Source organism: Fundulus heteroclitus, chromosome 20 (assembly GCF_011125445.2).
Source record: "Fundulus heteroclitus isolate FHET01 chromosome 20, MU-UCD_Fhet_4.1, whole genome shotgun sequence".
Classification (NCBI taxonomy): Eukaryota; Metazoa; Chordata; class Actinopteri; order Cyprinodontiformes; family Fundulidae; genus Fundulus; species Fundulus heteroclitus.
Genome location: NC_046380.1, coordinates 11,334,460 through 11,359,883, shown reverse-complemented (window position 1 = coordinate 11,359,883; position 25,424 = coordinate 11,334,460). Strand labels below are relative to the sequence as shown.

At 38.0% G+C, this 25,424-nt stretch overlaps 1 protein-coding gene across 4 annotated transcripts in view; it reads left to right on the top strand.

Annotated features, from left to right (window-relative positions):
- Positions 1-12,739: 12,739 nt before the first annotated feature.
- ephb2b (eph receptor B2b) overlaps positions 12,740-25,424 on the top strand; it is a 153,330-nt gene continuing 140,645 nt past the window's right edge. For all 4 annotated transcript variants that reach the window (XM_036124699.1, XM_036124702.1, XM_036124700.1 and 1 more), the window contains exon 1: positions 12,740-12,900. In XM_036124699.1, coding sequence (XP_035980592.1) covers positions 12,849-12,900 — 52 coding nt within the window. In that variant the 5' untranslated portion in view covers positions 12,740-12,848. The remainder of the gene's footprint in view (positions 12,901-25,424) is intronic.

Here is a 25,424-nt window from a genome sequence, read left to right as displayed (position 1 = left end):
TTTAAAAACAAACAACAGCATTTTAAACCGTACACTGACTGAACTGAACTGGAGCCAGTGCAGAGATAAAAGGACAGACGTGAAATCTTCAAGTTTCCCTGAGGTGGTCAAGAGGCGAGTAGCAGAGTTTTATGCAAGTTGTAAACGGGAGACGGAAGACTGGTTGATACGAACGTAAAGAGCATTACAGTAATAATCAGGTCTAGAGCTAACAAATGCATGGCTAGCTTTCTCCAGATCACTGCAACTGAGGAATGGCTTCAGACATCAGACGAAGCTGAAAAAAAAAGCATGTTTTCACCACAGAGCTAACTTGACTGTCAAGCTTCCCCCCTAGATTTTTTTACCACCTGATTGAAGAAGGAGCAAAGGACCTGGGATGGGAAAACATCACATGGCTTACTGCAGGCATTGAACAAAATCCACTCAGTTTTGTTTACTGTGTAAACATAAAAGAAAGCAAATTTCAACTAATCTTCACAATTGCTTTTATATGCATAGTTGCATATTTGGCTGTCTTTTTTGCTTTATTTAATTTAAGTGTTGTTCCAAAAAAGAAAAAAAAAGCTGTCTCTACCCTTGTTCTCCAATTATTATTATTATTATTAATTATTATTATTATTAAGAAACGGAAACAGCAACACTGTTTGCACACAGGACTGTAAATACATGTTTCTTATTAATACAACTATATGTGATTAAATATTTGCATACAAAATAACATTTAAAACACTGAACCTTGATCTCCTTATGTTATTTAATGATGTATATTGTAGGCTCCCTAAATGAAGAAAGAGCCTAATTTGTCTCTCATCTGAAAAATTTTCAGACCCTAAAAGAAAATCATGTTTATACTTTTTGATTTACTTCGGCCGAACGAAAATGACTGGAGGGGTAAGGAGTGTAGACGGAGCCCAAGACAAAGACAATGACTCAACCGAATCACATAAACATCTCAAGATAGTATTTTAAATTACTTTCAGACGTCATAATGTTCTAAATGATTAAAATGTCTTGTGTTTTATAGTTAAAATTCCTCCAGGAGAAAAATCTAAATATTTTTTTTCTTCTAGACTTCAAACTTAAGCATTTCAGACAGTGTGTGAAAAAAATGTTTTTTCCCTGTCATTTACATAGTAATTTTACAAAATAATAAATCAAAATAAAACACTCCATTGTGGTTCCACTCTTTAAACCTATATGAAAATTCACTTTTATATTTTTATCAAAATGATTTGTCATTTCACTATGCTTTTATTTTCCTTTCATATTGCAAACGTATAAAAAGCCGATAAAAGATTTTGGAGCAAATCCAGAGACTCCCCTCACTTTAAACCCCAAGCATTCATATGTGCCCTCACTTATGGATCTCAGCAAAAAGGTGAAAATTCAGTCACCCGTGATTATTACCAGCTCACTCATGAAATCGGAAACCACGGGGCAGCGACAGAGCGAGGAGACACAGTTAGATATCAGGATCTACCTTCCATCAGACTGAGGCGGCCCTCCATTCCTTAAGAGCTGCTTCTACTTATAATAAAGGCCTGAAAAATGCATGTATATTTATCAAAAAGGCGATAGTGTATTTGGATAGAAAATGCGCAGATTGAACCTCAAACCCGCAGACCTTCCTAATTTTGCAAAAGTGATGGGCTTTATTTAAAAATTCAAACAGTTGAAATATTTATGTTCCAATAAAAAGCTTTTCCCAGAGATCTTCATGTCCTGCAGTATTCTATTTATGACACACACATCAGAGCCTGAGTTGCTGTCGGGCTGTACCCGTCCATGCTGCATATGAAAATAAATGATGATTGCTGGAGCACTTCAAGTAAACAACAAATTTTTCCCCGTTTTTTACCATCAAACCCTGGAATGTACAGTTATTTAATCATACACAATTGTGTGTAAAGTAATTGAATCTTAAGTGGACTCTGAAGCTCCACTTCCCTATATATGTATACCTTAAAATCTTTTGCTTTTTTTATAACTTCATTCAAGGTTTGCTGCATACATAATCCCAGTAGTCAAGTGGTATACATTATTCATTTATGTGTTTCTGCAGGCAGACCAGCAGGCTGCAAACTTGTTGGTGTGAGAAATTCTCTCACACCAACAAGTTTGCATTAGTTTTGGAAGCACACATGACTTTTTTGACATGGAAAAAACTAAAGAGTGAGAGAATTTGACTGAAAGACAAAACCCCTTAATGTACCTTTTTTTTGCATTAGGCAATAATTACCACATTCAGTCGTTTAGGTCTTTGTAACTCTGTGCTCTTTATTAGCCTGTATAACAAATAAACACAGGCATTATCCAACTAAAACCTCCTAATTCTCCCAATTATTTTGTCACGGTACTCAAATTACTGGGGGAAGAAATTTTGTCTAATCAATCTAGTTAGTACAAAACCAATTTAATAACTTAATATCCGAGGGATTGTAAGATGCTTGTTCAAAGTAGGGGAAAAACTGTCATTCGGGAACTTATAAAGATCAAAAAACAGATTTAAGAATAATAAAAATGATTAAAATAATGATGTATGAAAAGTGTTGAAACAATAGGAATATTACCAGTAAAACATATATAGTATATTAAATGGCATATTTAGAAATAGTTCAAGGCAGTGATTATCCTATATATTTTTAGGGAAATAGGATTATTAATAATCAAAATATTGCTGATCAGTTCAGCAAACATTTTTGCAAAAGTTGGGTGAGTTTAGCTGAGAAAATTCTTAATAAGTATGATGTCATGAATAATGGTGTTGGTGCTTTTGAAAGCAATACTAATTCTATCATTGTCAAAACAACTGATGAAAAAGAAATATTTTTTTTTTTTTAGCATCAACTGATTGTGATGACATAAAAATGAACATTATAAACCATTGGATTGTGTCTTACCAATATCTTACAAATGAAAATGGCAAAAGTCTCAGACAAAACTGGCCACAGCCATAAATTCCCTGATTATAGGCATGTTTTCTTTTTCCCACTGTTTTCTTTTTTTCTGGAAAACCCATTTATGGCCTAATTGGACAAATGTATTAATAAATATAAACCACTTTCTCATAGTCAACACGATTTAGAAGAATACGGTCCCCAACACTGATGCATGTTTTACATATGCATCCACAGTAACACTAATGTGAACTATTTATTATATTAGTGTTGAATTAGATGGGCATCGGCTTCTAGAATAAGTTTAATAATAAACTTGAAGACCCTGGAGGGGAAAAACACAGGTCATTCAAAGCACTGAAGTTGAATTTGAGGTCTAGGATAAAAAAAACTATGCAGGAAGTATAACAGGAGGGAAGAATGCATGAAAGCTCAGATAGAGTCTGGAGTCTTTATAGACGCTCACGTGACTGTCTGGTTAGCCGAGGGATGAATGTGACTGACAGCCGCAACGGCATGTAAAAATTCCCAGCAACACATGTGGAACCGGCAACAAATGCTGTAGTGCGTCTGTGTGCGGACGTGCTTATAAAAGGAATTCATCTGAACTAATTCATCTTTGCGATTTCGGGTTTATGCCTCGGCAGCTGAATCCCTGTGCTGTGTTCCTTATCAGCAGGCAAAAACATACATGTGTTGACACAAGTATTTATTGGGTCACCGCATCAGTTTGCCATTAACAGTCATTATCATACACACGGGCGTACGGACGAGCTAAGCCTGAGTGTAAACCAGCTTTCCAGTATAATTTATAAACTGCAAGTCAAGCCAGATTAGGTTTGATTGGATCGCTGGTGCCATATGTGACCTACAATCTGTGCCCCGCTTGTAGGACGTGGCGGGAGGGTCAGTGATCTCCCAGGGCAAAGGTTGCCATGGAAACGACCTCTGGATGCCCCCCTCCTGCTCTTTGCGGCCCTCACACGTCTTAGGGCAGAATTATTCAAGATTTCTTTATGTTGGGCGTGTATTCTTCTGCTCTATTTCCCCACTCTGCTCCAGAGTTTGCAGCTCCCCGAGCTTTCCTCTCCTCACACAGACAATTACATGCAGTGGCATTTGGATGTGGGCAAACGCAGACAACAAACAAAGCAGCACAGATATTTCATGTCACTTTTTTGGTACTCGGTCACTGCATTGCTGAATCAAATTTTTAGTCCAACAAATGTTCTGAATGTGTCTTTGAACAACAACTTTAACATATCACTCAAAAAGTAATCCTTTACATGTCCGGCGAGTTTGAATATCGAAGGAAGCCTTCAAAGAACTACGTGTCTGTGATGTTAAATATGTGCTAGCATGCAAATCGAAATTCTTTCCACAAGCGGCGCATTTTGGAAACGTATCGTGTTTGTTCATGTGAAAACTTTACGCCTCGCTGCATAAAGCTTTGCAGATGAATTCCACACACACAAAAAAATGATCTGAAGAGTCAACGATTGCCTCGCAATATAAAGTTGCACCAAGCAGACCTCAAAGCACACCGATTGCGTGATTATGGCATAAAGTGTATATCGGACTTGCGGAACCCTCAGCAGGGAGTGGCTGCAACACATACAGGAAAGTACTTTTCTGGTAGGAACATACATTCTTTGTATGTCAGATATCCAAACGATAAGAAATAGAGAAGTCAGCAAAGGGGTCTTTATGAAAAATAAACATACTTTCCCAACCCTTCAGAAAGAAAGGGGGGAAAAAACACTCAGAGGACTGAAAGAGATCTTGTTGCAACATCATTTCATTGCAAAGAATACAAGAAAAATATGTGGTCCCCCAAGAGATTCACAGTTTCTCACCCCACTTCCTGCTAAGGTGGAGGTTAAACACAAAGAAACCACAATAAAGAGGTAAAATCCTGCAAGGGAGAAGCCAGGCCAAATTGACCGTTTTTTTTTTTTTCATTTCTTCCTACAGATTCCTCACAGTCATTAAATAGATGTAAGGTTTTTATTAATTCTTTATTGATTGTGCAAGCCTGCCAGGCTTTTACATTTATGTTTTTGTGTATTTGTGTGTGTGAAAACGTGAATACTACTTTTTTTTTTATTAAACAGTGATTAAAATGCTAGTTAAGTACATTCAGCAAATCCAAATGATACATCCAGGCACACGCAAATGGGAAACTTCTATTTGAAATGATCCACCGCGCCAAGCAATGAATGGGACTGCATGAAACCCTGAAACCGTGCAGAGACTCTGAAAATCTATTTAGATGAAAGGCATTTCATCCTTGAACAACCATGAAAAATATACTTTATGTTCCTCACTGCAAGCTACTGACTCATACAGTATAATATAATTTTAAGCAGAATAACTAAAAATGAAGAAGTCCTGCAGTCAAATGATATGAAGCAATAAACAATGTGAGCGAATGCCAAACTGTCTTCGTGCAAACAAGGCATAAATGACCCAAACACACTCTTCTTCATGCACAGTTTGTCATGCAAGTGCGCCGGTTTGTGAGATACAAAACCAGTTTCACATTTCTAAGACATGCTGTTAGCTTTGTGAAGAATATGTTTGTTAATCTTTCATGAATGATGTACATTTTTTATGGCGCGAATCAAAAATGCCAACCTGACCTGTATTTGTTTTCGTTCCAGTCTGTCGTTTCTCTGACAGCGGCCTGTTTTGGAACAAAGATATCATAAATAACACGGCTCTTTTTTTAAACCCAGTGGAAATCTTGCCTTTCATTTTAGTACACTTCACAGCTACTGAAAAAACTCATTTCCAGATTTTTAGATACTTCACAACAAACAGTTCTTTGCAAATAATTATATTTTTATTTGAATTATGACCATGACTTTTAAAAATGAGTAAAACCTTTTCCTTCCTTCCTGTTACCTGAACACAAACTGCCATTGTAGTAGTAAAACTAGCTTGGAATCTGACCCATGGCCACTCGAATACAGAGACTTGGCACGTACCTTTCAGTTGTAAGAGATTGCAGTTAAGAGACTCGAGATACTACCAGGGCTTTCTAATCCCACCTGAGTCATTAATTCAATATTATTCACGGCGGACTCTTTCAAGGTTCTCCGTTTGCCAAGCAGGTCAACACGCATGCTAGCGGATTTTGCACGGCTTAACCAGCAACTCTACATCAGGTCCGGTGAGCCAGTGGAGCTGGGTTACGATGAAAGACTTTGTGCCCGCAAAAAAAAAAAAAAAAAAGTCCACAGCGACGGGCAAAAAATCAGGAATCCTCTTAGTGGGAATATCCTGTTGTGCTCCTCCATCTGTTGCTCCGTGATGGCCGACAGTCTGAATGGAGAGACAAGAAGAACAGATAAGGAGATATGTTGTCTTTATTAGTCTGGTGTTGTTCTGTGATCAGACTTTAATCATGGCTGAGTTCAGCTTGGTAGCTATCAGTATGAGTCCACCACATTTTGGGTCCATTTGATGTTTTTTTTTTTTTGCCTCTGTAATTAATTTTGCATATAGGTTAGTAGAACATATACAACTGAAACTAGATATCTAACTCAGTGCATAAAAGTGACCCTCCCTGTCTGACCTTTTATTAGACTAAACTTTTATTTATTTTTTGTTTAATTACTGAAATTACTTCTGTTTGCTAAATGCCAAAGTTATGATTGAAAAACATTTTCACTAGAGTTTCTTAGAACTCAATAGTTTGCATTTCTTTCGTATTTCTTAGAATTGCTTTTTGAATGACTCAGCTTTGAGTCATTTCTCCTGACAGACCTGGTGCGTCTAAGCCAGGTTTGTGGACTAACTTGCTTACACACACCTTTCAAGCCCTCACACGTTTTCCATGAGGCTGAGTTCTGGGCGTTGTGAAGTCCGCTCCAAAACATTGACTTTATTGTTCTTGAGCCACTTTGAAACTGATGTGGTGGCGTGCTTTAGGGCATTGTCCATTTAGAACGTCTATTTGTCCACAAGCTTTAACTTCCTGGCAGATGAGGAGATGACATCTATATCTTAAAGTGCATCCATGCCTCCTGCAGCAAACCACCCACCATGCTAACACCCCCGTACTTCACAGTTAGGAAGACATTTTCAAGTTTAATAACCTCACCCTATTTTCCTCCTAATCATGGGCAGCTTTTCCAAACATTTTCATTTTAATTTCATCACACCACAAGAATTTTTTACAAACATTTGTGAGTTTGGAAATAGCATTCTGGCTATTTATCTTGCATATGGAGAAACTGCTTCTTCCTCTCTGAGTGGCCTTTCAGGAGTCGGTTCACTATGGGTAATGACACTTCTTTATTAGTATCAATCAACATCTTCATAGGGTCTTTATGCACATATATAGACTTTAGACCAAATCTTGTTCATGTTTTGGGTCCCAAAGCCTGTCGGCGTCCTTAAAGGTATGATGGCTAGACATTCACATGGTGTTTATACATGCGTTAATTTTTTTTTTTTTTTTTTTTTATGGATGAACAGGGCACCTGGCGTCTAGAAATTGCTTCCAAGGATTAATCATACTTGTACTTGTATTTTTGCAGATTTCTCTGAACTCTTCCAGTACAGAATAAAGCAGTGTGTTTGAGGTGTTGCCTTTAAACAGCTGTGGGTACAAGTAACTCAAGTGTTGTGATCTGAACAGAAGAGTACAAAGCAACAAATTAAGAAGAAAAAATGGTAATCCAACTGACCTAAAATGTGAAAGGTTGAATCTTATTTATTGCCACCCAGTGAGAAAAGTGGGAAGTGGAAAACAGTTTTCAGCTGCATGTATTTGTTTCAATTCCAGGAAAAACTAATTCACACATCTTTTTCTGGACGGAAAAAAAAAGAGATATATGATAGATAAAACAATGAGATAAAAGAAGACATTCAATAGTTCAATAGACAGAAGGAGGCCTTCTGATGCCAACTTCAATGTTTTGACATATTTTGACATTTCAATGCTTAAGACCAGTCCTTGTTAATTCTCGACAGACTGCAGCTCTCCACAAGCCGCCCTTACAGTCAGCTAAAACAGTAGCCGCATCACTGTGAACGTTAGAACTTCTATAAATCAAAGTTGTTCTCATTAATATTTAGGAGGCCTGTGATAGCTTGTACGTTACAGTGTGAAGTCTGTAACACATGTTGGCTGCAAACTGCGTTGGGGAAAAAAAAAAAAAAACTGCTATCGTTTGGAGACGAAGCCACAATGTCCACAGAATGCTGCATCATCACACAGCAACAGATTTATGTTTGCATGTTCATAACTGTTTATAAAATTTAGGAGAGAGCCTAAAGACATGTCTGCATCTCAACCCAAAGCCATGATTAATATCCGCCATTTAATCTAAGCGTTTATTTTGCCATGACTGTCAGATGAGTTATTTTTTACAAGGCTTCATTTTTACAGCAATCTTGCCCGGATTTATTGTGAAGATAAAAAATGCTGTCTGTCCTCTGAAAGAATTTCCATTTGACTGTGCCAGTGGCCCCCACGTAAAATAAAGACAACACTCACTGCAGTATTCCTCTTCATCACCTTATTTTGCTGGGGGTGGGGGGGGGGGGGGACAACAAAAAAGCATATTTGAACTTGAAAATGAGGCTTTGTTGTGCAGAAGTGAATTTACTTTAATGAGAGGGACTCCTTCCGGGTCCATACTGTTTACTAGTAAAGCTTCTACAGTGTCTGTAAAGTTACCTTAACAAGACAATAAATGAATGCCTGCCAAGAGTCTTGGTCTATTTAATTAAAGCTCAAGCAACTTAGTGGGATTGAATTAAATTTTTGGCAGGGGCAAACCAGTATGCTGGGAAGGTGGTGGGGGTCGAGTGGACTGCAGTGGACTGAGAGTCTACTTTTTTTTTTTCCTTCTTCTTTTCGACTACAAAGAATCTGAAGGTATCCTCTATCCCACAGGATTTAATGTGATGATGAGTCTTTAACTTTTTTCCCCCATCACGGGCCAGGAATCAGTATGGCCATGATTTGTAGGAAGTAGGCAATTATCTTTTATTCCTGTTACTGTAATCTGCTGCTGATGCTGTGGAGCACTAAAATTCACCAGAGGCCCTTTAAGACTCTTCATGACTCTGATCCAGCGACGGGCTGAAGTCATTTCATTTCAGTTTATAGCAGAAGGCCGGTTTAGGCAATCAGGAGCCCAGTCAGAAGACCTTAAACAACAGTCCATTCAACCCGAATTATATGTGCTTGTTTTTGGACCAACACACAATTTAAAGCTTTAGGTAAAATTAAAGTTTTTAAAGACTTGTTGCATTTTTTTTTAGAAAATTAATCAATGCAGAAATGTGTCCCCTCTCCCTTGCAGAATAATGTTAATTAAATATACAAATAATAATTTTTGCACTGAATCTCTTGCCAAATCCGTATATTACTGTTGTTCATCTCTTAATCTCTAGGTGGCAGTGTTGATACAACAAGTCCTAATACGGCTCTGACAAGCAAATCCAGTGAAGATCCCAGGTTTGTGTTGCCAGGGCGTATTTATAAATATTATCATTAAGTTATTAGGACTTCTTAAACAGTTTAGTTATTTGTGCTAAACTCTTGCCCTCTTGACACAGGTTTGTGCAGCAGGATTAAATTATGACGAAATTTGTTGTGTCTCGAGTTGGTCTGAGCAGCTTCATTACAGGATTTATCCAAATAAGATATACACTGTAATACACTTATATGCTTATAATTTCTACTAAGTGAATTTAATCTTCATTAGGATATCAGACAAGTATGATTTGTTTTGATAAGCCAATCTAACATCAATTTAAATGCTAATAACATTTCCATAGTAGTTTGAACTATCATAATTCAGAATTAATTATTGAAGTTTCTAATTTGCATATTTAACTATTTTGAGTTTTATCCACGTTTTTCTTCTAATCTTTGGTCAAATGTAATGTTTATTCAAATTAAATGAACAATAAAGAAATGTTTGTTTTGAAAAATGTACAACAAATTAAATGGTTCACCACATATTTTGTATTTTAATTAGCAAGTGGCTTCGGGTTAATGTTGTGATATTGCTTTGCATTATTACGCAAAGCGTGTGGTTGCACCGTTTAAATAATGATTACAGTTCTAGACTTGTTCAACTTTGTCAAGGAAAATTGCTTTTTTTTGGTGCCGCTAACGTATTATTAGAGGATAAATGATGGGCAATTTGCTGCACACACATTGTTCCACGCTTTATGTTTACCGCTGTAGACCGTACACAAAGCTGCTCTGTTACGGAACGTTAGTGCTGTATGCTTTGCTTTTACGGGATCACAGACATACGGGGAAACGCGAGAGGATTTATGCCACATTTAGACACTGTCTGCTTTGCATTTCAAATGTTTCATTACAGCCATAGCAGACACTGTATCCATTATAACGTAGCGTGGCAGAGAGATCTCTGTCGGCTATATTCAAGGAGTATTAATATCATTTCTTCAACATCTTTCACTTCACTTCTGGCTCAAGTCAATACTGAGCTTGTATGGAACTCATTATAGTGGGGGTAAAGCTGCTTTCTCAGTGCCTTGCCATTTTGTTCCATCTGTTTAGAAGTCACCTGAACATGATCTGAAGCCAGCCAGTCAAGTGACCTGGAATCAATACAGTCCAGCCCAGTGGAGGCAAATAAATCAGCTTGCTTCATTTAACCCACGAGAGTTCTGCCGCAGAGCTAAAGCACCACGGCTTGTAATAAGAAAGGCATGTTTGATGACAAACTGATTATTCCAAATTCTTGTTTCTACTTCAGCTTCAGTAACTCCAGACTTCGTATCCAGGAGGCATAGCGCTGTATACTTTCATGTACACGGTGGACTGTTATGACCACATCTGTTTTGGAGTCATATTTGTTGCTCTCTTTGAATAAGGCGTAATCTAAAATCTTTGTGTAAGCCGGTATCTTTATCATGCACTCTTGCAGGGTGTCATATATATATATATATATATATATATATATATATATATATATATATATATATATATATATATATATGCTTGTGACTGCTGCACATTAGACAGGAAGCAATAATGATTTTCAAGCTAATCATTTCTGCAACTCCTTACAACCATAAAATTTGAATTCTTTCCTTTTGCTTTTTACTGTCACTGGAGTTTTACCAACTATTTAAGGAGCAGGGACTATCTTTTAACAAGTTATGAAGAGTCATTGACCCTTTGGTTGACAGCAATCTCCTCACAACAGCGTATAACTCATGATAGTTAAATGTATTAGATGTATTTATGTGTGAAATAGGTTTTACAAAGTTAGAGAACAATTTGAAAAATGACGTTTGTTCGCAAAGCTGTCCAGCAATCACTGAACGGTTGACAGTAATTTAATTAAGGCAATGTGTAACTCAGTAAAGTTAAATGTATGATGACTGTTTATAAGCATGTGCATTTTACATTTAGCATTTAAATTTGTTTTGTAAATGACTGTTTCTACTCTTATAATGTATGTAAGGTGTGAGGATAGTACATCAGCTTATGTTTTGTACTGTTTGTTGTGCAAGAACAAAAGTTGTTGCTGCTATGTTAGAAATGTTTAAATCACACCAGTTTTGTCTGTTTGAAATGACTACTTTAGGGTGAAACACACTGATAAAGGTACATTCTAAGAGATATTTTTTACATGAACTATGATATCATTTCAACTTTAAAAGGTGAACAAGTGAATATTTATAATTATTTAGCACCTCTGTAAATATGAAAATCATAATAAACAACACATTCATAATTTTGCTATAGCTTTTGCTGGTGTATTGAAATAATTTTCTTAAATTTAGATTTTAATGTTGCTCCTTTAGATGTAGGTCGAAAAATGTACTGCAGGACTTATAAAAGCTCCAGATCGACAAAAAATAAATAAAAATAAAACGCTGCTTGAAAAATGTAGTGGCCGCTAACACAGAATCACTGATTGAATCATAATGCACTCACCTTTTACACTTTACCTTGTTTCATTCACCCTGCTTTACTTATTGAAGGTATCTAGTGAAAAGACCTGAGAGATTTATGAGGACTGAATGCTGAGAGTAAAGGAGTCTTGAATATTATTGTGGAAACAGGACCGTGTACATCAATCTATCTATCTGTCTGGACAAGCTAAAAGTATTTTTTGTATTGATTGGAAAAACGATACATATACAAGCAAAACCTTTGGAATAATATTGATTACACACTGGCAAAAAAAGTAGGAAAAGCAATATTATATATTCTTAAAAATGCAAAATCAAACAAAAATATATCACATAGCCTGGAGGTGGTAAGCTATTCTCCACTATTTAAACAATAAGGAGGTGGAAGCTAAATTGTAAACTTACTTCAGTTTTCTCCCGGGTTTGTCACCTGTTATAATCGGCGCTGATGTGTGGAAATGAGCTGTTAGAGCTTCATGGTGAGCCTCAGTCAGACACTTGGGGCGTTGTTTGATAAAATAATAAACTGCAATTCCAATATCAGCAACGTGGGACTGAGAAGAAGTTGCTCCATCTTTTATCCCCAGTCCCCCAACACTTCATTATCGCAAGGTGAGGCTCTGAGGATTGTCCGTCTGTCTATGATTGACAGCAGGGCGAACCGAAGTAAAAGTGAAGGGGATGAACGTTCCCGTTTCGGACAGCCTAAACAAATAGCACGGATAATTACAGCAACTAATCACCCTTAATGCATATGTAGATAATATGTCTAAGCGATGTAAAAGGGACCTGGGCAATGCAGAGGTAAACACGTATGCTGTACGCCTGTGTTGCTCGGTGCTCCCCCCCTGTCTGCTCGTTCATGGTTTCGCCCAAACTTGGTCCAGATTTGAGTTCGTTTTGCTCTGCTATCTGGGAGCGCTCAATTGTGGGAGAAGGACCGCCAGTCCCCTCTCTGTGTTTGCCGTCAATGGCTTTCTGGACTTATTTAAATTGAATGTCTGGGCTCTGTCAACACCAATAATGGATATTCTATGGATATTATGGAGCATACCGGCCGTGATAGCTGTTGAAGGTAAGATCCTGCCTGCATCCCCCGACGGCGTGCGGCACGCGCATCCCCGTAACCGGCTTGAGTTTGAGACAAAGCGCGTGCATAAATGCAACGTTTTGCTATATATATTTTTAAACGAATCATTATTAATGTCGTCGTTTTAAAATAAAAATCGCCTTGGTGTTTTTTTTTTGTTTTTGTTTTTTTTTTGCAGCACTGCAAATGTTGCATATAGAATCCGCTCGGGGACGAATAGATGGTGATGGGTCACAAATGCTCTCGCAGCACATTGAAGCTAATAACCTTATTTGCCGCAGGAAACTACCAGCTTTGGTGCCTTTACCTGCATTAGGACAAAATAAATAAATAAATAAAAAATAAATAAATAAAACTATTTAATCTGGCAGGCGCGACTCTGTCCGTGGAGGTGTGTCGCTCCCAGTTATCACAAGGGAATAAACAGCCAACTCGTTTTTAATACGCTGCATGTTGCTTTCCGCGTGTTTTATTTCACAAATATACACAAACGGAACGTCACCCAGTTTGACCCACAACGGCCTGTTTTTTTTTTTTTTCCAGATCATTGTGCAGTCAGTTGTACAGGGAGCTTAGCAAAGCAGCAAAGGGCATCAGTCAGCGTGGCTCAGCGCACAATGAAACAGGTTCAATGGTAAAAACAGAGCTTTCACAAGCTTTCAGGTGTTTACAGGAATCTATTCATTGTGCTTGAAAGCGCTCTGCAGGGCTTTCTGCACACGAGTCTTTTTCCATTAGGGCATGTGACTTTATTCTGCTCTTATGCAGAGATTATTACCCCAAACATACTTAAAAGATATAAAGAAGAAGAAGAAAAAAATAACTAAAGTGTTTTTTTTTAATTCCAGTTATCTCGCCATAATGTGAAAAAAAAGTCTTCATTAAATTTGCATGTTTGCAGATTTTGAGTAGCTGGAATGAGTTAGTCCTCCCTCTGACAGGTCAGTACACACCACAACCGAACAGTGGAAAGTGTCAGCCTTGTAATTTTTTCAGCCTATTTTGAGGATGTGTTCAGAAAAAACAAATGTGTCCTCCTTCCTCTGGTCAGTTTAACTAAACCTCATAATTACAGGTGGAGCAAAGAAACTATTCCAAACTAAACCCAAAGTAACTGCACGACAAAGTATCAAAAAAGAAAAACGAAAAATAAAAGAGAATAAAAACAAAACAGTTGAAAGAAAAATAAAACTTTATGGTTATCTTTAAGCGCCTTTGCGTGTGCCTGATATGCAGATTTGTCCTGCAGGTTAGAGAAGCGGCAGAATCCATGTACTGTCAGGTCTAGCACAGACTCAGGCAAGCATCATGCATATTTACGGCGGCCACAACTTACTGCTCCAGTTTATGTTTTCGGTTCAGCTAAAGATCATCTTCAGTGGCACACCCTACAATGTACACCGACAGGTTTAACATTTGCACAATACATTTAATATGTTGTAGAGGTTGAATAAGGCAGCCTTTGGTTCCAGATGGACACATTTTTTGAGCTTATCAAAAGTAGAGAAAAATAAACTTACAACATATTGTTTAAGAATAAAATAGCTATACCAAATACTATATTTTTGGTCATATTCCACGGGCCCTATAAAACTAGTGTAGTTGAAATTAAATCTTAAATTAAAATAAATATTTTCTACATAGAGATAAACATTATTTAGGCGTATTAGTAATAACAGTTTTTATATTAAGAAAAAATTGCATTAAGTAGAAAAAAAAATGTTAACAGTGTTACTGTGTAACATTATCCTGTATATATGCGCTTTATCACATCCCGTTGTTTGGATTTAATTTGGGATATTATTTTTGGTTGATTTACTGTTGAAGTAACAGTTTATTTTTCTGACTTTAATTTGTTTCTGTTGGTCTCTTCAAATTCAAGGGCAGCACAGGATATGAAAAGTGCCAAAAATAACAACAATTTCACACTACTCAGAGTTCCACTCTCTTTTTCAAACGCAATCAGAGCCACTGTTATTGTTTTTTTTTTCTCTTCTTCTTACTTTTCAGTTCAGGCTGCAATCGTGCATCACCTCAAGAAGCTCTAGACACAATCCGTAAACAGGCATTTCTGTATCCTAATAAATTTCCGTCTGGTTTAACGGCAATGCCGCGTTCAAGTATCAAAACGCAACAAACGCATTTCAAGGACTTTTTGGGCGGACGGAGTTGCACCACTTCTTGATTCGAAACCCAACTAAGCCCGTCGCCGACTGCATGCTGTCCTAGATCTCAATTCTACCCTGTGACTCACTCTGCTCGACTGTCCAATGAAATCGCAAGACTGGCTTGCGTAGAAAAAAAAATTAAGAGTTGAAAAAGAGGTCACTGCAGCTCTAATCTGAAAAAAAAAGTCTATCCCAGAATGCAACAGTAAAAGCCCTTCAGTGGATTTTTCTGCCACGTTTATTGAAGAGGCGACATTTGTTCTTTTCCTCTGTTATTCTTACGAGTTGAAGGCGTCTTTAAATAGTCTGGCTTTAAACGTTGCTAATTCAACAACTATTATGTCAGCATCAAATTTCATTATTCATTGGGAGAAAAAAAAAATGCCACGCTGCCAGAAAAGTTTGGGTAAAAATGGTTCGCAACGCAATTTAAAGTGACTACGAGAGAAATCTGAAAACTGCCGTTTATCATGACCCCCATTTCCAGGGGAGCAAACATAAAAGAGCTACTTTTTTATACAGATCATCGATGAATCAAGCACACACCATGTTAGGAGGGATAAGAGGATTAAAACTGTGTCTGAACTTAACTAAGTCCCAGCTGTGCCCCATGTGTCCATTTTTACAAATAGTACGTTAAATCTGCCAGCCGTGTTAAAGTGAAAACACTGTAAGCTGGTGCTAAAGGATCATTGTTTGCATTTAGACTGCTTCTGTTTTCCTCAACGTCTCATTTCTATTCAAACCACTGCGCGACGGTACGCCCGATCTATACATCAAGTTTATTAATCCTCTGCATTCAGCCGTTATTCAAAAGCACTAGCGCAGAACGTAAAACAACTTTAAATCGGCGATTACTGTTAATGTAAGATGATGCCATGTTTAGTTAACAGCGAGGGACGGGCCTCGTTTCGGAAAGTAATTGACGCGGTGCTGCCAGGGAAATTAGCCGGACTCTGTCCAACATGTCTATGAAAACACACCGTGGATTTATCTCCTTTATTAGCTCACCCATTCATTGTCATCAGTGCTAAGTTGACAGCCCCACTAACAACGGTGACGCCAATCTAATTCGACCGAGTGGAAGTTCTCAGATTCATTCTCAGCAATAAAATGTGTTGTAGCCTGTATTATTAGCACTGGATATTTTTTACAAGTTGTATTATTCAGCTTTTCCTCTCTTGCCATCCCCCCCCCACCACCACCACCACCCTTTCCCTGTTCTATTGTAATGTTTGCACTTGTACTGTCCAAATGTTTTTCTGGGAGGCTTGGTGTTGCTATGATGCAACAACACCCTCATCCAGACTTGCATGCATGTCATTGTTGGTGTGAGTGGGATGATAGATCACTTTGATACGGCGTTCTTTTTTTTTTTCTTCGTTTTTTTTTTTCTTCTGTCGTTCTTTGGAGGAAGCATAATGGGAGCGAAACCGCAGCAGAAGATGGTGTAGTGGGGTAGAATGAGATCACAGCATGGAGTCTTTAAAAAATGTCTCACAGATTTGATTGCATTTCAGTATGCGCTGCATTCCTTCAACTCTGCATTCGGGACTGGACGCCACACAGCGTCAAACGTTAACAAACACGTACCACGTTGATGTTTTGCACCTTTATCAGCTTTAATATTGCATATTAAGTTCATTGTTTTTGATTAGTTTTACTTTGAGTTCTTTGTAATCCAACAATATGGAACAGCCTTACAACTGAAGAAACTAAACGATTGTAATAGGTTTTAAATTTGCCAAATTTACTCGACGTGACTTCATAAAAATAACACGTCGTAGCTGCCTCTGAGTTAACAAACAATAGATCCAAGAGTATAAATATTGTTTTTTGGAAGATTTGATAAAGGTATGTTTCTGAAATGGAGTCAGATGGAGGTAAAATGAGAGACCGTATACAGTCCAATGTTTTCTCAGTCCACCCAGTGAGCAGATGCATGGAGCTGCCCTGCACGCCAACCGCCACAGTAGGCTTTCACAAAGAATCTGTCTCTATTCAGGCCCTAATCCATGCTGCCGAGGGCCCAGGCATTGTCACTTTGCATGCAAAATTTCAATTAGTGCTGGTACCAGTTGTTTCACTTGAAGGGGGTGTCGCATTTCTGAGACATCTATGGATACCTCTAGGGTGAGATTAAGGCAATATCACCGATTTGGTTAAGAAAATCTTTTCTCACTGTTTTCCATAAGGTTATACACACTGTGACTGAACAGCTTAGCTTTTTTTTGTGGCTGCGCTACGTATTACATTTTATGTAGATTTTGTTTGGAATAGACAAACAAGATGGGGAACATTAGACATTAGATGGGGAACCAAAATTGAAGGTAGGTCTGGAGTGTTAAAACCTCTACAAAGGGAATTTCTGTTTGATCAGTTTCTGGTCCTTGCTGGCTTGAGCACATTGCTCCTGGCATCAGCCTTTTCAGGCTTTTTAACTAAAGTTTCATTCCAACCTGTGATGGATAGCTTGACACTGTTTCCATGCCTTCAACTGTCTGGATCAGATTGCTTGGGTTAACCTTCACGAGCCAACTCTCCTTTTAGTCCCTTTGCTAACAGACTTTTGCTGGGTGGATTTTAAGCTAAAATGGCATTTTAGGTTGTGAAATGTATGTGATGAACAGTGTTGAAGTGGCGTTGAAAAGGCTTCACATTTACATCGTTTTGGACTTGGAAACACTTTATAAATCAATGATCTTGCAGGTACTTTTTTTTTTGTCCTGCTATTTATCCTTGCCAGTAATATTGTTTTAAACAGAAAAAAATAATAATACGATGACTAAAAGGAATCCCATGAGCTGTGCTCAGACTAAGCTGAAGCAAAACATGATATGAATTGAATGGAATTGGAAGTCGTTATGGTTATTAAACTGAGGCGGAACAACACAATTCAGATTTCAACTCCACTCAGAGAGACAAGAAACATAAACATCAATACCTCAATCAATACCTCATAATCTACAAGTTTCAAATCTCTTATATTTCAATTTATTTTTATTTATTTATTTGTTTTAATTGTTTGATTCGGACAGTGGACATTAATCCAGATTATGGCGATGTACGGCAATGTAAATATGCCAGAATTAGCACAATACCTTAATTTCACTCTTTGTTCAATCAAGCTCAGTATTTAAATTTATTTATTTGTTTTAATTGTTTGAATCGGACAGTGCACATTAATCCAGATTATTGCGATATACGGCAATGTAAATATGTCAGAATTGGCACAATACCTAAATTTCACTCTTTGTTCAATCAAGCTCAGTATTTAAATTCATTTATTTGTTTTAATTGTTTGATTCGGACAGTGCACATTAATCAAGATTACTGCGATATACGGCAATGTAAATATGTCAGAATTGGCACAATACCTAAATTTCACCCTTTGTTCAATCAAGCTCAGTAGCTCACGGGTTTTACTTATTTATTTATTTTATGGTAAGGCCAATATTGAAATAAACATTTAACATACTCTTTTAAAATGTCTTTAATTTCTGGGTCTACTTTAGCAGGAGGAACCTTTGGCTTTTTATTATGTTCTTATCTCCTTAATAGAAGAACAGGTGTCACTGTAGTCTCGGGCTTGACTGGTTTCCAAAGACCAGATGGTCAGATATGGCTCCTTCATGATGCTATCTTGAATGGAAATATCATCAACAGGTGTTTGAAATCCTTCAATATGCTGCAGCACGCTGCCAGAGCCAAGCTAGAATCTGAAATGGATTGATTCAAAACGGAAATATGGCATACATTTACATCCCTTTATGTTTGTAAATATAATCATTAAAACCAATTTCATGGCAGTGATTTAATTTCCCAAAGCAGGTGGGACGTATTTTGGTATCACAACACTGAAATGCACTGTGGTTACAAACACGTTGATTATTGCACATTTCTGTGCATACACTTTGTACAAGAATAATTTTGAAAGACCCTTTAAACATATTTGCACATCTATACTGAAAACTGTCCCCCCCCCTCCCCCCAGATTTCACTTTATGAGCTTCATACTTAAGGGTTTTTATTCAAATAAGTGGGGGTACACTGATGCAGCAATCAGTTGGACAGTGATAGCAATCGAACAGTATTCTCTTGATTGGTTCTAACTGGTTATCAGTGATTAAAATGCTGACTATATTGTCTTCATTTTCTGACTACCTCTATAAGAGAACCTGCTGCACATTTTTCTTTTTTTTGTGGTTGATGGTTCTTAGATTTAATTGTGGAATTACGGCAAAGTTCATAGAAATTTGTTTGTAGGTTATAGACAGACACGCACCAATCAACAGACCGAAAATGAGAATCAGCCGACTTTTCCGCGATCGTGTCTGATCGCTAGATGGCAGGTCCAACGTTAACGAGTCTTTTAGTTTGCAATTGTCCGATGAAATTTTGATTCACAGAAATTAATTCTACCAAAACCATATCATATCGAGATTTATCACTTCTCACCTACTTTTTAAAATCTCTTTTACCTTCTCTTTTTATCTGTCATGAAGCTTCTGCCTTAATAAGAGAAGATAGAACAATACGGCACACGGGTAAGCGGCTCATTTACCTGCTGGATGGTTGGCGTTTCTTCGTTTCATAGCAGATAACACTACAGAGGCTCATTGTAGCGATCAAGAGATATCTATTTGCCAAATTTGCCAGAGAATTTGCTAAAACATGTAAAGAAAATCTGACCAGTTTGCAAAATGTTAACTGGGGAATTATAAATATAGCAAATTGAGAAATTAATAAACAAACAAACAAAGGAAAATCCACTAAGCGATGGGTAGAATGGCTTAATATTTGCGATCACGCCTCTTGATCTTTAACCAAAAGAAAACCTGAATGTCTCCTTTAGACACACATTGTTATCCTACCCTAGCTATCATATGACGTCTCGTATAACTCTCGTATGACGTTGTAAACTGTATGTCTTTGTTATGTTTTGTTATTTGTTTCAGGTCTCAGTTTCGAGTCACTAAAGCGTTGTATGCAAATGCTTATTTTGAACTAAATGGCACTGGGAAATGAATAGATAAATACATGTGGGGAAATACAACAGTCACTTAAAAGAGATAAAGCTTGTGCTGTCTTCCTGCTCGCTAAAAGGGACGAGTTTTAACAAATTTCAGCAAGAAACTTGCCTTTACCTCTCTGTAACCTTTCCAATATCTCACACAGGAATCTAGATCAAGGATGTGCCTATATCCTGTTATCTTAATTAGCACATGCTAATTGGCATTGCACAGTCTCTGGGTAAGTCATATTTATTAGGGAGGGCCTGATTCATCCTAACCCGTTGGGAGTCACAGTTATTAGGGGACAGTGAAATGTATTTTCAGACACAAAATGTGTAAGGCTGCAGTGTCAAAATGGCCTTGCAAGAACTAGGCCTAATTGGCAAATTAAATTCATTGCGCAATGTGCTTATTTGGGTTGGAGTTTTTACCCATTATTAGGAAGGAAACGACGTGTCCTTGAGGCTCTATATTTTTTATGTTGTGTTTTTAAGGTACTAAAGTGTGTTTTCCTAAATCTCAAAGTAATTGTAGAGTTTTATCAAAAACCAGGGCAGACTGATCGCCTCAACCCTTGTTCATGTCACTTCCTCTGTGCGAGTGAGTCGTACACATTTAACCATGTAGCGCTACTAATTTTCAACTTACTGAAGCGGGCTCCTCGGGGCTAGGATGATGGGAGAAAGAGAGACAGGAGGAAGAGGAGGAGGGAGAGCATAGCCTGAGAGAGGTCAGACCTTGTTTCAGAGATCCCCATCCACATACACCCCAGGTACTGTGACACTGCCTTTATGAGCGCGCCTGGTGAACACAAACCCACTGGATTAGTGTCTGTCTCTCAATGTGCCTGGGAGCCGAGCCCATCGTCAGAGACAAAGCGAGGCTGATTGCGTTGTCATCTGCATCACAAAGGGAAGCCTTTTCTACCTGAACCACTGCCTGTGTGCCGGGCTGCACATCGCATCTATCAGCGACTCTGGACCCACGTGACATCCGTCTTTTGTCTTTTGTTTTTTTTTGTCCATCTTTGTCCCCCCCCCCTCCCCTCTTCTATTCTTTCTCTATTGCCCAAACCTTCTGTCCACCAGCAAGCCCCCCTTCCCCCGCCCCTGTAAACTAGTGTCTTAGTGTGCAACAGCAATGCTCCTTTTTGATTTTGCTGGTGGTTATGTATTTAACACTGTGCATCAACTTGCCTGACTACACAAAGCAAGTAAAAAAAAAAAAAAAAAAACGTTATCTTCTATTCCCCTCTGGGTCTGGCTTGCTGGCTGTATCTCAGGTCTGCCAGACAACATGATAAAAACAAAAGCTCAGTCTTTTACTATTTGACCCTAACAGGTCTATCAGCCTCAATCGGATAGAGACACCGCAGCTGAGGTGCTGCCAGCGGCTAGATGTGTTTTATCTGATTAGTGTACTTGGCAGGCAGGCCCTGCTTTTCTGTAAGTGATGACTACGGTCCTGTGTTCATGACCTGACTGGTTCCAGCAACCATAACAGGCACAGATAAAGCTTCTGCGTTTGGATTATCATCTTATCCTCATGAACATATACATTTGCCGTATCCTCTTGTGCCTTCCTGAATGTGATTATTGTTGTTGGGGGGGGCGTAAACAATACACGTTATCAGAAATGTACGTCTTTATGAGTGATGTAGAATAAACTTAAAGTTGTACAACATTTGAGATTCAGTTGGAGGCACAGCAACAGACGGGATGACTTTTTGGTGTCCTCGAGTGTGATAGTTTCTATTCACTTTAGTAATTGCATTAGCTCAGAGAATAGAAAATTATCACAAGGCAATTAATTATTTGGCCTTTGGCTGTGACTTGTCTGGTTTTGGAGAGGTGGAGTTCATCGTCTGTTTTCCCAAATTAATTTGGAAATTGCAATCCTATTAGCAGAACCTCGTCAACCTTAAAGTGCAGGCAGTGAAACTCGTAGTTCAGTGAAACGGTGAATAAATTATACTGCGACTGCGTTGGAGACTTCTGATTAAATGTTTGGTTAATCTAGTTGAAACTGAAGCAAAAAGATGTAAAAGTAGTGTTCCAATAAAAATGCTAACATTTAGAAAGGCTGTTATGCTTTATAAACGTTTAACACAAATCAGCGTTCAGCACTCAGTGTAAAATTATATTCACACCCAAATACCGTGCAGAGAAAGATAACATTAGCCACAACCTTTCATACTCATACATTTTGTCTTATCTGACAAATTATTATTATTGTTTATAAAGCAGTTTGAGTTTATTATTATTTTAAACTCAAACTGCACTATAAACAGTGCTATTATGGCAGTGGTGTACAGTTAGGGAGCTTGTCCTGTAACTGCCGGGGTTGCCGGTTCAAACCCCAACCAACCATCACAGTTGTTGTGTCTTTGTGGAAGACACTTTACCTGCTTTTCCTACTGGTGGTGGTCAGAGCGCCTGGTGGTGCCAATTGTACTATGCCTAGAAATGCAGCTTACCACTGTCAGTTGGGTGAATGACTGGATGTAGCGTAAAGCGCTTTGTGGTTCTAAAGACATGATAAAGCGATATGCAAGTGCATTCCATTTACCATTTATTATTTAAACGCCAACAAGAGAAATGCTGAACATGGAGACACAACATATGGACCACCATATATTTGGTCATGAATTAACTTAAAATAGGCAACACTAGTGTAATCCAGTGATCTCAGCAGACTTTCTCTACTCTTGTGTTTCATTTACTCTTGAAGAAATATTGCACTTATATTAAATCAGAGGAAATATACTTCTTAGTTAGGACATAGATGGAAGCTGGCGGTACATTTTAATAATTTTTTGTCGGGGGTGGCACTGGAGGTTGGAGATCACAACACAACAATAAACTCTACTTCAACATAAATCCGTCCAGAGTCACGTGCCTGCTGCTGTCAAATTTCTGCCTGTGCATCTAAGCTGCCAAGGGTGTGACTTTGATTGACACCACGGTGTGTTATCCAATTAGTGTAATTAGATGAAGGATGACACAAAAAGCGCTGATAATCCTGAATCAAGCACCCTTTATTGTCACCATGTGTTCTCATGGTGAAATTCTTTTTTGAGACAGACACCAGCTCAGGATGTATACAGATAACATACAACATGCAGACACAACAGTAATATTTCCTAGGGCTGGACGATAATTCAATAACAATATATATCGATTGATTGACGTGTGGCGCGATAAGAAAAAAATAGGGTCGATAAAAGTTTGATATAGACAGTTCTCCTTCCTTCCTTTCAGCCTATCATATTAGTTGATGCTACAGTCACTACTTCCTCTCAACCAATCGTAATCGCGGACCCAGGCACGCCGTCACAAAGCGCCCCCCTCTCAAACCACAACACAGAGCATGTGAATATGTCGCAGCAAGGAGCGGCGGAGGAAACTGTCCCAAAATGGGGTTTTACTATTTAGCCAGCCTGACAGAAATAAACCACAGTGATTTGTAAAACTTGCAAGGAACCGGTAAAAACAAAGTCTGATAACGCAACCAACTTGTTTCATCACGTAAGCCGCTCACACCCGCAGCAGTGCGAGCTGTGCAGCCCCGCCGCGCACCGCGTCTTCGGAGGAATCTTCTGGAACTTCTTCCAAAACAAAGCAGGTACAGCAAGCTAAACTGGGCTCCCTTCTTTGTGATAAAGTGAAAAAGCGTCCAAGCGGCATAAGGACATCATGCATGCAGTAACGTGCTTCATAGTGATGGTGTGCTGCTGTTGTCTGCAGTTGAAAAACCTGTCTTCAGACAACTACTCGCCTCTCTTGATCAGCGATATAAAGTTCCGGGACGCAGGTTTTTCTCTAACAGCGCTCCCTAAATTGTGCAACGAGTGTCGGGAATCAGTGCAAAATGAGCTGCAGTCTGCGTCTTCCCACGCCACAACCTCAGACCTCAGCCCTGCGTCAGCCTCTCAATTATGAAACCTGAGAAGTAAATAGTGTACTATTCCCACCTAATTAGGCTATTTTATTTATTTATTTGGTATATTTATTTTGGTCATTTTGCTGGTCACTTTAGTTTGTTCTTTGTCAGTATTTAATAACATAACTCAGGTCTCTTAAGTTATTTTTCTTTAAAAAAATTCTGTTATGGTTAAACAAGTTGGTTAAATAAAGATTTAATTGGAATTCTGTGTTTGTGTTCTTTATTAAAATTAAATCATTTAGTAATATCATAAAGTGTCCAGGCAGAGCTGCACATAAAATATGGTTTTAAATATTTTCAATAATTATCGATATCGACCAAAATGTATTTTTTTTATCGATAAGCTTTTTTTTTGGTATATCGTCCAGCCCTAATATTTACGCACTTTTTTATATACAAATGGAATCAGTTGATTGCACTGATCAAACACACTTAAAGTGTGCAAATAAACTTTATGGACTGAGTGAATAAGCCACAGCTGCCGAAACTGCACCCTGAGGAGAATCTTTAAGTAGCCAATTAGAGACCAACATGAAGTCCCAAGGAAGCCAACGTTTTTAGAACATACATACACCCTCATCTGTCTGGCAACCCACACCATTGAAACGTTAAAATTAGGCCTGCACAAAAAAAATAAAATAAAAATAAACATTTAATGTTAACATTTTTAACATAAATATTTAATGGGAATGCTGAAAAATCTAAAGTCAGACATTTCTTTTAATGACAGAACAGGTGTAATGATTACTTTTTGATATGTAATTTATGTTTCCTGTGTCAACACTTTTTTTCTGCAATTTTGAAGGGGATGACACTGTAGCGCCCCCTATTGACAAGCTGCCACTGAAAAAGATCTATCAAGGCATAAATACTTAGCAGGTGTTTTGTTATTAAATCATTTCTGCAGCTCTTGAAAGTCTAAAACCATTATATCAATTTAATTAAAAGCTTGACGCTGTATCCTCACATTGTTATCCTCACATTCGTGTTGCAGGTTTATCTTCTTTCCCTCAGTATCTCTCCCATCAGTCAAAATCTGAAAAAAGGCACACACAAAAAGAAATCAATAGCCCAGACTCAGCAAAGATTAGACTTCATCAGAATGTTTATGGAGCTCTATCAATTGACACTTCATTGAAGTTGTTTCATATTCAGCAAAGCTGATGATAAATGCTCTATTTGGGCAGAGAAAGTGATCTAAATTTACATAATCACTTGACTGGAAATGGATCCACTGGAGGAAGCAATCAAGGGTATCTACCCGCACTCACACTTAAGAGCAACCCTTATTGTAATAACATCTCGTTCCCCTCTTATTCCAACGAACTATTCATTGTTATTTTATTATAATTTTAAACCTCTTGAAAGAGACTGAACAGGA